Raw genomic sequence first — 13,757 nt, 5'->3', positions numbered from 1 at the left:
GTGTTCAACACATCCAACATTTTATTCGCGGATAAAACCCGACGGAAAATAAGGTGCTATTTTCTAGACAAAATTAACAGGAAACACACACGATGTAGAAGTAACTCCAAAGACTCATGAATCTGATCTTGTTACCGAACATTTAAAATTTCATTATAGTTCTTAATACAGCTCAAATACCAGAGCAAGTGGAACATTCACTGACCGTCCTCCTTGACCAACTTCTCGGCAAGCCAACGGCATACCTGGTCCTAAACTATCCCAGTTCTTTATTGCTAAGAACAACTTTCACTTTGCCTCCTCTTATTTTGCCCTCACTGGCTTTCCAAAATTTCACCAGCCTGGAAAACACAACCCACATTCACACCAGAACCCAGGTCTCCCAAGTAACAAGAGCTGCTGCTAAGCAATGGTTTACATTTTTAGTTCTCTCCACTATCTGATCTTTGGAGCTCTCCAATCCGTACAGCTAGATGAACAGATTTTAGGGTTAAGATTTTCCAATTTTAATGCATGCAAACATTCACAATTCTATGCAGACTCAACATTTTTATATGTGCAAAACCACATTCCATCTTTCAATTATGTTTATGTTAATCAACAGCTGAAAGATAGGCAATAAATAATTGAGCAATCTAACACTGTGTATTGTTCTGTTTATACTTGTCCTTGGTAAATAAAATAATCTCATAGCTCTAAACCAGAGTAGATTAAAATCTTTTAAAGGAAGTGTAGTTATGTTTTACTAGTTAATAATTCCAAGTCTTTCAAATCAAGATCCCACTAATATACATTTTTAGAATGAGAGAATTTTAGCTTATGTAAAATATCACTATACACTAACAAAATGAAAAGACTTGATCTTATATTATCCAGATAGATTTATGATTCCAAAGGAACCATCCGCAACAATTATAGGATAGCAGAAATAAAATGATGGGATTTTCTAACTGTTCGTGTTAGGGCTATCAGAAGTTGACAAGCATTTTCATCAAAAACTACCCTGGTCAAAAATAAAGCCGTTACAAAAGTAACTGAAATGGCTGCAGGGTGCAACTAAAGTAAAATATATATTTTGAGCAGAAACGCATCAGTTACATAAAACCCTTTCATTTCTGAGAAAAAGATTCAGTAATCATGGAATGGAAAAATAGTAAGATTCGATCTCAAAATATACTGCAGTTTGTATATAATCAAAACCAATCCTATTTAGACTCAACCCTCTAAACACCACATTTCACTATTTATGGAGGAGTTTCACTACAGGTCACCTACAGTTATTTTTTATTTAATGCTTCTAGTAGGCGCAGCAGGTGCAGGAACAGATTGATGATATCTAAGTAGAGATTGATGGCAGCCAATATATACTCTTCCGGGGACAGTCTGTGCATCAGTAAATGAGTGTCATAGATGATAAATCCGCAGAACAGCAGCGCTCCCGCAGCAGCAAACAACAGCTCTATTGTCTCACTATAGAAAAACAGCTATAACCAAATGATAACGTGAGAAGGGAAAACATTTGTAAGTTCAAATTTCTTATACAAAGGCACTTCACTATTAAAACAAAACTACAGTTAGACAATTGTAAATACTTTGCCCTTGTACAGGAATATACATATTGCTAAAAGCCAGTAGTAGAAGAGAAAATTCCAAACTTTTGTTTTCCCCACTCAAATTAACACCCCCACCCTTGAGGTCTTAGGTCAGTGTCACCATTCTTCTAGGAGATGTGGATTAGATATGATTTACTTCAAAACATACATATATACTACTGATTCAGTAAGACTACTCACAGTAGTGAAGTTAAGCATGTGCATAAGTGTTTGCAGGATAAGAGCCTAAATGAGCTGGGGGGGTTGCTACTGGGTGATGCAAAGTATTGTCCAGGGGCTGAGCACACTGCTTTTGCAGTACTCCAAACTGAAGGAGTAAGACAGTGACAAACTGAACACGTATTTTCTGCAAAAAAGTGCAGGCTGTATGCTAGAGCCTTCAATGTTGTCTATCCCAGAGGTTCTCAAACTTCCATTGCACCACGAACCCCTTCTGACAAAAAAATTTACTACATGACCCCAGGAGGGGAGCGGAGACTGAGACCTGCCACACTAGGTGGGGGTGGAGTTCGGGCTTCTGCCCTGGGTCCCAGCAAGCTTATGTTGGCCCCGGCGACCCCATTAAAATGGGGTCCCAACCTACTTTGGGGTCCCAACCCACAGTTTGAGAACAACTGGTCTCTCCCTATCATTCCAAATTTGTGTCATTAGAAGCAATGCCTCAGAGGAAGCTCTGCTTTCAGGACAGTAATAGTGAAGGACAATGAAGGAAAAAAAAAAAGTGGCCATCCTGCCTGGTTCCAGTCAATCAAGATATCTAGTTTGGTTAAGTTCTTTCCCAATCAAACATACTCCCAATTTTACACTGCCAAAACCAGCATCCTACAGAAATCAATTTGAAAAATGTGGTCAAAAGGTTACAACATAACCTGTGCCAATAACATTCATAGATTGCATCAGCAATACCCACAGCTTTTGGTCTTACAATATAAATGAAAGATTTCTACAAAATGGTGACTGAACAGTACGTTTTAATAGTTTAATTACAGATAATTCATCACTACATTAATTTGTAGTCAATTCCCTTTATAGTTAGCCAATTGGAGACACGTACATGATACATTGGCTTATTATTGATCAAGGATAAAATTATCAACAGCACTCAAGTGACTTAGGAACCCAGGTCTTATTGAAAGTCAAAGTGTATTGAAAATGGGACTGATGATCCTAAGTCACTTTGGCATTTTTGATAAGTCTATTCCAAGATTTGTATAACTTTTATTTTTTGAGTTCTCAAGCATGTCCTATTCTAACAATTGTATTCTTTTACAAATATATGTAATTAGGTGTTAAGTATTTTGTTTCAATTACTAGTTATGTCAAACAATCACTTCTAGTCCTGAACACAATATATCTTACCCTCAAGAGACTGGAGAGGATGAAAATCCACAAGCAAGCAAACAGCCTGGAAAAAAAAGACATTCGTGTATTAGCTATATTACTATTATTTCAAAATTTTCTTCAAATTTTTCCATCCCACAGAAAAACACCTTGAATACTCTAACAGTTATTCGCATATACATGCAAATACACACAAACACCCCCTCCCATCCACTCACAATCTCTCTGTTGCAGGTAGCAATGAAAACTAGCGTTAATGATTTGCTATTTGAAAGTTCCTTGATATTTCAGTGAAAAATGCAAATAAATAGTTTGCTAGTGTAATAGTAACATTATAGTTTTAAAATTGTTAACATAAATAGCACAACTGCAAAATAAACTATTTGCCAAAGGAGGGACCTATATAAAAACAAAAATTAAAACTCAGAACACCCATAAGATTCCCTTAAATCAATTACACAACTCAGCTTTCTGTAGGCCTGGCTTTTATTCCTGTATCTGTAATACTTGTGCTTTTAAAATAGTCCAATAAAGGAACCTACCCTGCTCCGAATTTGCTGAAATCTCTCTTGGACTGCAAAGTATACACAGTCAGCCCAAGAAACACAGCAGTAGTCAGAATAAAAGCTTGTAAGACAACTGATACATCATAGAAAGTCACTGTAAACAGAAAAAAGTCAATTATTTAAAAATAGTATGCTGTGCATATAAATAAACATTGTGATGAGTTTTTTGTATTTATAGATTGTCAGTGTGAGAAAGCTGGTTAGATTTGACCTCACAATCTTGAGACTGATATATACAGTACGCGCGTACCATATGCTTCTACATTTGCTGGTTCTTAACATTTTTGGTATAGGGTTAGCTTTCTTAAATGGACACGTCAAATCTTTTGTACCTGTGCTAAAAAACATTTTCAGACTTGTGCAAGGAAAGCCAGATCCAAGAGCAGAGAGGGAAGACAGGGTACTAATCCCATCCCTGCAATGGGAAAGTGGTATCTTTTCTCCTACTCTTTAACAGTCAAGTCATAGGGATACAAAGCAAATATAGAACTTCTATTTAATAGGAAGAAAGGATGACAATCTGATTTCCTCCCTCTGCTCCCAAGACTTTGCTACACATGTTGAAATCATGTGTGCAAATCCAAAATAAGAGCTCTGTCACCGGTCAGGTCACATCTGGCAGTTTTAAACAGCAATGGGTGCAACATGTCCGATTCCTTTCCCTATTTCTGTCTGAAATCAACAGGCAGTATTAGAATGACTAGCGTTTGTTTACCTGTAATAGCAACAGTCAATGCTTCCAAAAGGGTCTATGAGAAGAAATGGAAAAAAAGCATAAACTAAAGATATTCATATGAAAACACTGTACACATTCACCAGTTTGTAGTTTAAGTATTTTGCTACATAATCTTTTACTATATGCAGAATGTACCATGTGCTATAGAAACATGCTAGTTTATTTAAAAACTGAAAGTTTTTAAAAATAAAGCTCTCAGTAAGTCAAAAAATGGAAACTACAGTATGTCTTACTATCCAGGAGAGAGCATAATTGTTACATGTAATTTTTATTTCACAGCCTATCTTATGGTACATGACAATTTTAAGTTATGTGGCTAAAAATTTCCTTTAAATAACAATAAAAAGGTAGATAGGTTTCTCAGAACTGTTGTTATAACTGAACTGTTTTCAGTTTCTCTGTCTGTATATTTTTCAGTATTAAAATACTTTCTTAGGTGAATTTTAGGACTATGGGGTGGAAGTATGTACTTGTGTCCTTAACTCCTTTCCCTTGACCAACTAGCTTGAAATCAAATCCACTACTGTTGTACTGACACAGGACTGAAACAAAACTTGGAATTTTCCTTAGTTTTAGTATTCATTAAAGAAAACATGAGGGGGGAAAAAAGGTTTTCAGAACAGTACCTTGGCTGCTTTTATCCTGTTTACTCTTGGGGGAATTCTGTGGTACTGCATGCTGGCAGAAAATGCCCCCACTCTTTGCTTCCCTGCTGAAAATGACAGGGAAGCAAAGGAAAGCCGAGGGCTGGGATGTGGGGACAACCATGGGTTCAGTTTTCTTGGGGGGAGGGAAGGGGGCTTGCTTCCCCCAAACAGAGGTAAGGTATGGGGGGCACACGAGGTTTTGTGCCACTGCCCTCCCCATTTCTGCAAGCACAGAGCTGCCCAACTGAAGGAGGCTGTGTCTGGGCTCCAGTGACTCTGCAGGTGAATGCCACCTCCTGGATCCTAGTGCCAGTCATGCTCTCCTTCTGTGTGCTGGGACCCTTCCTGTTTTCTGTGCAACAGTGACTGCCTGCAGTGGGGCTGAGTAAGTGGGGGGCAGGGGTAATGAGGAAGGAAGTGGGGGGGGAGGGGAAGAGGCAATCTGGAAGGAAGGGGGTGCGGAATAGGGCAAGGGGAGGGGAATGTGTGAGTGAGGGGAGGGGAATGGAGCAGTGGGGGAGGAGGATGAGATGGGGAAGAAAAGGGGATAGGGGAATCGCGGGGGGAAGCGGGAGTCCAGCATGCGGCATCCTCTCAGCAGCAACTGGGGCTCCCACATTAAACAGGTCTCACTGCAACAAGCCCCAGCTCCCTACACCTGGACCCCCCCCCCCCCCCAATGAGCCCTCCCACACCAGACCACCACCCCACTGAGCCCCAACCAGCTGCACTTGGACCCCTCCCACCTAGCCCCACTCCCCTAGCACCCAGACCCCCTCCCGAGCCCCCCACATCCAGACCCTCCCTCCCTGAGCCCCAACCACCTTCATGTGGATCCCCTGCAGAGTCCCATTGCCCCTGCATCTGGAACCCCCAACGAGTCCCCATGCATCCAGATCTGCCACTGAGCTGCTCGCACCCAGATTGCCCCACACAGAAACCTCTCACCCCACACTTGAATCCCCCTACACTAAGGCCCTCCACACTTGGATCCTGCTGGGCTGAGCCTGTGCACCCACACCTGATGCACCTGGCGCAGAGGGGCAGGGCCCTGGGGTGTTTCTGGGGCAGGCCTGTTTCAGGGTCAGGTGTAGCCTCACTGCTAAGTCCCTGTACTGGAAAGGGGGGGGGGGGGGGCTTCAAGGTGATCTCCCACCTCAGCGCAGCCAGTGGTCTGCGCTCCCCACTGGAGCCACATTTATTTATTGACAAATAATATTTGCGGAATTTTAAAATATTGCGTGCATAATTTTTTGGCACAGAATTTCTTCAGGAGTACCTGTTGGATCAAATCAACTGTTCTGAGCCCTCAGTTTCTTTAAATCTATTATGTCCCAAACTTACAGTTTTGTCCTATCCTTTTTGCAGTGTGTAATGTTTAAACTGTTGAGGAAATCTATTGGAATACAACATTCCATACTGTGCTTGGATGTAACTTTTACAAAAATTATTTCATTTTAAACAACTTGAATAAAACCCTGAACGTTTTCTGCATCACAAGTACAGAAACAGACAAATATAAATCTACATTCCAATTAAGATAATGGACCCACTGCATGGCTTTTGGAGAAAACATCTTTGTGTCTTATAAGTCAGGAAAACCTGGTAGATCTCTTCAGATTTGAAGAATACAATTTACACAACTTCTTCCAAGATGTCAAAGCCAGAGGAATGCTAATGGTGCAACCAAAGCATCTCTTTTTGGCAGACTGAACTGTCCCATTACTTGGGACAAGAACTCCTTAGGCTATTGGAGGGTGACTGTGATAACTACAAAATTCTACATATGGGCTGACTGGTAGTTATATATTATCATGCACGGGATCAAAATTTGAGACTAGCTCATTCATATGCTCTTTGGATTGGAAACATGCTCGAAACTCTTAGCACCAAGAAGGAGAAAATCGATTTTAATCTTATACACTAGAAACCACTATTTGTCCCTGTCAATGACTGTGCTTGATCTCAGCTATCCATTGTTTAATGGTTTAGTAAGTATGGTAACACAGAAATTTCCTTGAGTCCCATGTTTCCTATTCAGCACCTTACAGACAAAAGAAAAAGTCCTTAAAGTTAAGGGAGATATTAAAAAAGAAAGAAGACAAAAAAAAAAAAAGAAAACTTTGCTGAGACCTGTTTAAAGCCCCAAAACGATGTATTATTTCCATAAGGAAGCTTGCAGAAGACTGATTGGAGGATATCCAGAAACAAGGTGTGGCCGGAGCATACAAAAATTCTGAAGGACTGAGAATTTTATACTATACCTTGCAAAAAGGTACAATGAAATAAATTAGCCACCACTGGTTTGTTTTAAAAAGTTATTTTCAAATAAAATTTACATTAAGCATTACTCTTGTAAAGAATGAAATTATAAGGATACTTACAAATCCAAAGAGTAGGTATAAATTAACAGGATGCTGATGTCTATACAGGGTTAGTGCTAAAATCATAACCAAAGATCCAAGCACAGATGCCAAAAGCAAAGCAGGGCTGTAAAATTTAACACAAGAAAGTCAGAGTTAAATAAAAGTAGTAACACTGCTCTCTCTCACATTTTCTTAAGAAGCTAATACTTATACCATATGTCTACAGTAATACTAAACTGAGGGGTGTGAGAGTTCCTTTTACCAAAAGATACAGGCTGTTCAAAGATCTATTAACTGGATCTAAAACAGTGATCTATTACACTTGTGTTTGGAGGGGAAAAAATAAGCCCACCACATATGCAAAATGCAAAAAGAAGAAATTTTTATCTGTAAACAAACAAATCCATAATACTTATACACGCGGGCTCTGATTCTGCAAACAGATACAAGTAATTTTATGCACTAATTCACACAGAATTCAACATAAACATTAACTAGTAATTTGCTGCTGAAATGAAATTGATAAAGTAGTTCCCCAAGCAAAACATAAGAAGTTTCAGAATTCGACGGGGTGTTTCCAAGTATGGCCATGTCTACACTACAGAGCTTACAGCACTGTAGCACCGCTCGTGCAGATGCTCTAAGCCAATAGAAAGAGCACTCCTGCTGACATAGCACTGTCTACACCTATGCTTAGGTGAGGCTTGTGTTGCTTGTTCACACCCCTGAACAACATCAGTTATACTGACTTAAGCTGTAGTGTAGACATGGTCTATAAATATAATTAAGATTTTATACGGTATCCATTATATAGCATTTTGTGCTGCTGTTTTATTGAAATTACAGTGAAAAAAAAAGTTAAGGCAAAATTACAAGAGTGTATGTGGCACAGTGCCTGAGAGGGAAAGTTCCAGATGAAATAATACAGATGGAAAACCAACTCAAATAGGATCAGTTGTGGTGAAGGGACACTAGTAGAAACAGTAAGGAACATTGGAGAGCAATGGATACAATTTCTGAAGCAAAAAGAATCAGGTATGTGAAGAATTTCAGGATAATTCTCAGTGAGTTAGCAATGGCCAGGAAGCCACAAACAGTGACTGAGGATTGGGCAAGATATGGTCCAGCTTCCTGGGACACGAAAGTGACAGTTTGACTATAGAGCATTCCAAACGCTGAGTCAAAAAGCAGGGATTTAGGAAGACCATAAGAAAAAAAAACTGCATTAGCTGAGATGTGAAAAGATTAAGGCATGTATCTCAGCGGAGAGAGGATCAGGATAGGAAAGAAGATAGGAAAGAGAAATATGGGAAGAAAGTAAACAAGATCTAGTCAGATTCCAAGATTTCTAGTACAGGAATACAGTTAGAGAATTGTAGAACCAAAGACAAAGAGGATGTTTTACTCAGAATATATCTGGGAGATGTAAAAAATATTAATATAATTAAATATCCTCTCTCACTTCCCTCCCACAAATTCCAAAGCGACCATTGCACCAGCTACATTTTACTTTTTGAAAAGATTTCCCATTTCATTTAAGAACTTTACCTTTCATGCACAAATGTCTGAACTGGAGTAGAGTACAGAAAAATTGCAGACGTCACTGTGGTCAAAAGAACTTGAATTGAAAGAATACTGTAGACTTTTCGTAAAAAAGCTAGGATAAAGAAACAAAAATGACATGTCAACTTTGAATTTGCTGTCTACTTTAAGTCCTAAAATGTGATTCAGCAATGAGTATTCAATCTGAGTTTGCAATGTGATATGGACGCAACAGAAACTGACGTAATTATTGAACTGCATAAAAACATGCCACAGAGCAAAGCAGTAACAGTCCTTTCACCATACAGCTCTAATGCACCTGCGCAGTATGTGGAGATATAACTAGGTACAACAGGATGAAAGAAAGCAAATGTAGGCTATTAGATCATAAACAGTCTCCCAAGATGGTAAAAGACCCATTACTTGGGATTTTAAATTAGGCTGGACACAGCTCTATAAAAAAGACTGCTGAAAAATCCTGTATGGGCAGAGACATGGTCCCAAATGATTTAAGTGTACTGAATAGGTTTATAAACACAGACGCCACACATTTAGAGCAAAAAAAAGTCTCTTCACATCAGTAGCCTTATGTCACCACCTGAATTCTTAAGATCAAGAAAAAATGTGTTTTTCTACACCAATAGATTCAAAACCTCCAGTCTCCCTGACTAATTTTTTAAAAGCTGTTCTAGAAGCCAAATTTGACATTTATGTTTCCTCCATAACAGTGCTTGAAGTTCAAACTGAATACTAGAGACTAAATCACCTAGTGAGAAAAAAGTGAAATCTGAATAGAAGAGTTCACAGCCTCTTTCCCGCGTTCTGATAAGAGACAGTACCTCAAGTCAGGAGGGGGAACGCCTTGTGCAGAACGCCAGGGCAAGGCCGGTGTCCTGCTTAAATTGGATTTAAGTGGTGCACTGACTTTCTGCTAATTCTGCAAAGTCTGGATAAAGATAACTTTCTGGATAAAATGTGAGAAAGTAAACTATAAATTAAAGCTATAACCATCAAGTGATGGATGAAGCAGCTGGGATAGCAGGAAATGCCTCTTACATGAATCTCAGAATTATATTTGAATCCACTTTTGATGATAAAACAAGCTGACCTTCCCCTGAACCGTACTCATCCTGGGTAAGTGAGTGCTTGGTGAATTACCCTAGAGTGGGTACTAGGAGAAAGCCTACTAACTAATCACAAGAGCCATATGGTGTTTTTAGACCTCACGAAGGGAGCTGGGTTAAAAGGCCCGCCCGCCCCTCGGACGGCAGCACCCGGGGCGCACGCAGGGAGAAAACAGGAAGTGAAACGCGGGCAAGGCCGAGTGAACGCGGCAGCGCCGAGCAGGGACGGGGGTTTGCGCCGCCCTGAACCCAGAGGGTCTCCGCCGTGGCTGCCGGGGGACCGAGGGGCAAAGGCCCCGCGGGGCAGGGGACGGAGGAGTCCACGCTAAAGGGGGACGCTCCAGGCCCCGCAGGGGGAGCCGCTCGCGGGGGGCGGCGGCGGCTCCGGCCCGAGGCCGGGTCTCACCCATGCGGATGTGGACGCTGGCCGAGGCCACGTTGCTGCCGTAGTTGAAGTCATCCTCGATGGAAGACCGGGGGTACCGCGGATCGGCCGCCGCCGCCTCCATCGCCGCTGCCCCCTGGCCAGGCGCCTCCGTCCGCCCGACTGCGGCGGCAGCCCAGCAACCGACCTCCGCTCCGCGGGCTGCCGGGTGAGAGAATCAAACCCCGAGCCGCCGAGCCAGCCCCAGAACCGCCGAGCGCCTCGATCGCGGGGCCGCCTGGCTCCCGCCCCTCCCGGCGGAGCGAGCCGCGCGGGGCGGGGCGGGGCGGGGCCGGGCCGCGGGAGCTCCTGGTGGGGCCGCCGGGCGGCCTGGCCTCGCCTCGCCTCGCCTGGCGTGCGGCCCGAAGGAGAACAGCGACCGTCGCTCCCATCTCGGGGAAGACTCGTTCTTGCCCCCGGGGCTGTTAGTGTTCAGGCGGGCGGGGTAGTTCCCCCGCACTAATTCAACCCTAAAGTCCTTTATTAAATTCAGGGCCAGATGGTGTTTATACCGTTGCTCTAACCCTGCCCCAGAAGCCTAACGAATAGGCGGGTGACTTTCACCCGGACGGTAGCAAAATATGTATGAACGTTTGATCAAGATATTTACAAATGGGCTCAACCCAGGGATGCTGAGACCCATATCGGTCGGCTCCAACATGGTCAGGCAGGTATTCGCAAGGAACCCTTTAAAAGTTTACTTTTTTGTACCCTTTAACAAACAAGCAAAGTCCTTGCCAATTACTGACTTCAGCTAAAAACCAATTTAAGACAGTTCACCCTTCTTTGGACTCTGAATCCATATAAGATTTCCAGTTTCCTATCTCTTCCCCTCCTTGCTGACAAACAGTTTTTCCTTTGCACCTGGGTTCACATAGGCCCTAATTTTTTAAATAACACTGGTATGTGGGGTGGGCCATTTGGACTTATTTTCAGACAAATTCTCTCTGTCTTATTTAAAACCATCTGCAGTCAACCCTATATCAGTAAGAGGCCTTCTTTTTAAAACTTCCCCTTATTGCATTAGTTGTTCTTTGAATCAGACATCCTCCCTACTTCATTCCTTATGACTCAATACTTTCAAGGTCTTTCTTGCTAGTTAGGGCCTTTCATTACAACACATTTCTTGAGCCTAACTTTAATTCTCTAATTATATATTTATTCTATACCTCAGCTGGCAATTACACCTCCAGCTGCATTGCAAACCTACCTTTGTCTGTAGCATCAGTGGGAGTTGAGGGTGTTCAGAACCTCCCAGGGTTGCGCAGCACCTGGCAGGGTTAAGCCCTAACTCACCATTTCTATTAAAGTTCCTTTGTGATATAGCAATGCTGAATTTGATTAAAAATAGATTTTATTTAGCATGTGGATAAATACGTACCATGAGAATCTACAACGTACTTCACATTAACAGCTGAATATAAAGTGAATATAAAAAAGGAGGGGGTATAAATATAAGTAGAATTAGTGTTTGTAGGAAAAGTTTTTCACTATACTGACACAGGTCTGTTCCACTCACTGTGATGGTTTTGTGAGGCTTTAGATTTGTTCCTGTCTCTTGGAAGCCTGGGTTTTTTTGTTTGTTTGTTTTTTGCTTTAAAGCCAGAAATGCCTAAGGGGAAACGTGAATGTTGAAAAAGCAGCTTCTCCAAAATGGTTTGCCTCAAAATTATTATGTAGTACATCTCTTTCCTCATTGAGTCAAAGTAAACAACAACTATGTTCTGTAGAAGTTTTCAGAAATTATTAATAGAGGTAAAGGAGGCCTTTGGCTCTAGAATTTGCTTCTGATGTATACCCCCCTAAGCCTGAGTTGTGCCATTTTATGGTACAATATAAAGCAGATCTTTGTTCAGGCTTTCTCCTAATAATGGGATTGATCCTGTAAGATGCTTAGTACCCTCAGTTAAATTCAGTGGAAATTGAGGGTCTTCAGCATCTCACAGAAGACACGTAGCAGTTTGCAAGATCAGGCTTTATAAATGTTGGATTTCCCCTGGTAACTTGACCTTTGGCTGGTTATTTCCTGCCTGTGAACTCTTTAAGCAGGTGATTCTGGATGATGTGACAGGCAAAGCAAGGTGGTGTTCCCTTATTTAAAAAAAATAATTTAGTTATATAATTATTAGTTATATAATTAGTATGCCAAAGATGCTGATATACTGTAGTGTTAGACACCTTAGAAATACTGTAATAAATACATGTAATACATACAAATTAAATAAAATATTTTTTAAAAATTAGAAACAATTGAAATTGTAAAAAAAAATTAACCCCAGTGGCTTCTAATTGTGTACTTCTCCCATGAGAATCTAAACATACCAATTCTACGATGCTGTGATAAAATGATTCTAAGCATATTTTTCAGTTATTCAGTTGTTGTTTCAAGTTCCTACATGGCAGTCTCAGAGGAGAAAATCTTATTTTAAAATTAACATCATTTTCTACTCTGCAAAATTATGATTCTATTAATGTCATTTTGCATTTTTAGACACTGAGGAGCAAAATCATTCAGCTTCATTCCTGGATTCTTTGAGCCTGAGAATTAGTGAGGACTGGACACTTTCACAACTGCAAGGCTAGTCCAAAGTACACTTACAAGCATATACATTACATTGTAACTACAAAATTTAATTATGTTCTTATGAGGCAGGAAGTCAGCACAAAGAAACTCAAGGACAGATGTGCCATCTGCTGCCGTAATATCCTTGATAGTGATTTGTGAAAATCCACAAATCAGGGGATGAGAGTTTATCTTCTTTAACACTTCATGAAACAGACAAACTGCTGGTCTGGCCTTTGGCAATCGGATTTCCAGGCCAGCCTTTCGTTCTTCTAGGATGAAGTACTTCTCTGAATGTTTCCTTTAGCTGTACATACACTTTAGCTTTACTTGATGAGACAGTACATTGCTATTCATCTTATGTCCTGTCTACACTACAGTATTTGTCATTGTATATAACCAATGAACTGTAACTGGGTTGACTTCATGCTTTGTTTTTGATCACATATTGTGAACATATATTTCATACTGTGGTTCAACCTTGCTAGCAAGCAAGACCTTAGTTCAAAACAGGTCTGTTGCCTGCATACCATTGGGAGCACTTTTGTGTGAAGATGTGAAGTATCAGATGTGTTAGGGGAAACACTCTACGCAAAAGAATAAATGGACACAAATTTGATATCAGGAATCATAACATTCAAAAACCAGTAGGAGAACACTTCAACCTCTCTGGCCACTCAGTAAAAGATTTAAGGGTGGCAATTTTGCAACAGAAAGTCTTCAAAAGCAGACTCCAACGAGAAACTGCTGAGCTTGAATTAATATGCAAACTAGATACCATTAACTTGGGTTTGAATAGAGACTGGGAGTGGCTGGGTCATTACACATATTGAAT

General features: G+C 40.9%; 1 protein-coding gene across 1 annotated transcript; it reads right to left on the bottom strand.

Moving 5' to 3' along the window:
* Positions 1-3: 3 nt before the first annotated feature.
* TMBIM4 (transmembrane BAX inhibitor motif containing 4) lies at positions 4-10,624 on the bottom strand. Its single transcript, XM_073327865.2, has 7 exons — positions 10,342-10,624; positions 8,818-8,926; positions 7,288-7,393; positions 4,236-4,269; positions 3,497-3,614; positions 2,973-3,018; positions 4-1,484 (listed from the first exon to the last, which is right to left on the bottom strand). Exons 1-7 carry the CDS (start codon positions 10,442-10,444, stop codon positions 1,278-1,280), a joined length of 723 nt encoding a protein of 240 aa, XP_073183966.1. The 5' UTR covers positions 10,445-10,624; the 3' UTR covers positions 4-1,277.
* Between the last annotated feature and the right edge of the window lie 3,133 nt (positions 10,625-13,757).

This window comes from Lepidochelys kempii, chromosome 1, assembly GCF_965140285.1.
Source record: "Lepidochelys kempii isolate rLepKem1 chromosome 1, rLepKem1.hap1, whole genome shotgun sequence".
NCBI lineage: Eukaryota > Metazoa > Chordata > Testudines > Cheloniidae > Lepidochelys > Lepidochelys kempii.
This window is presented reverse-complemented; position numbering and strand designations above follow the sequence as displayed.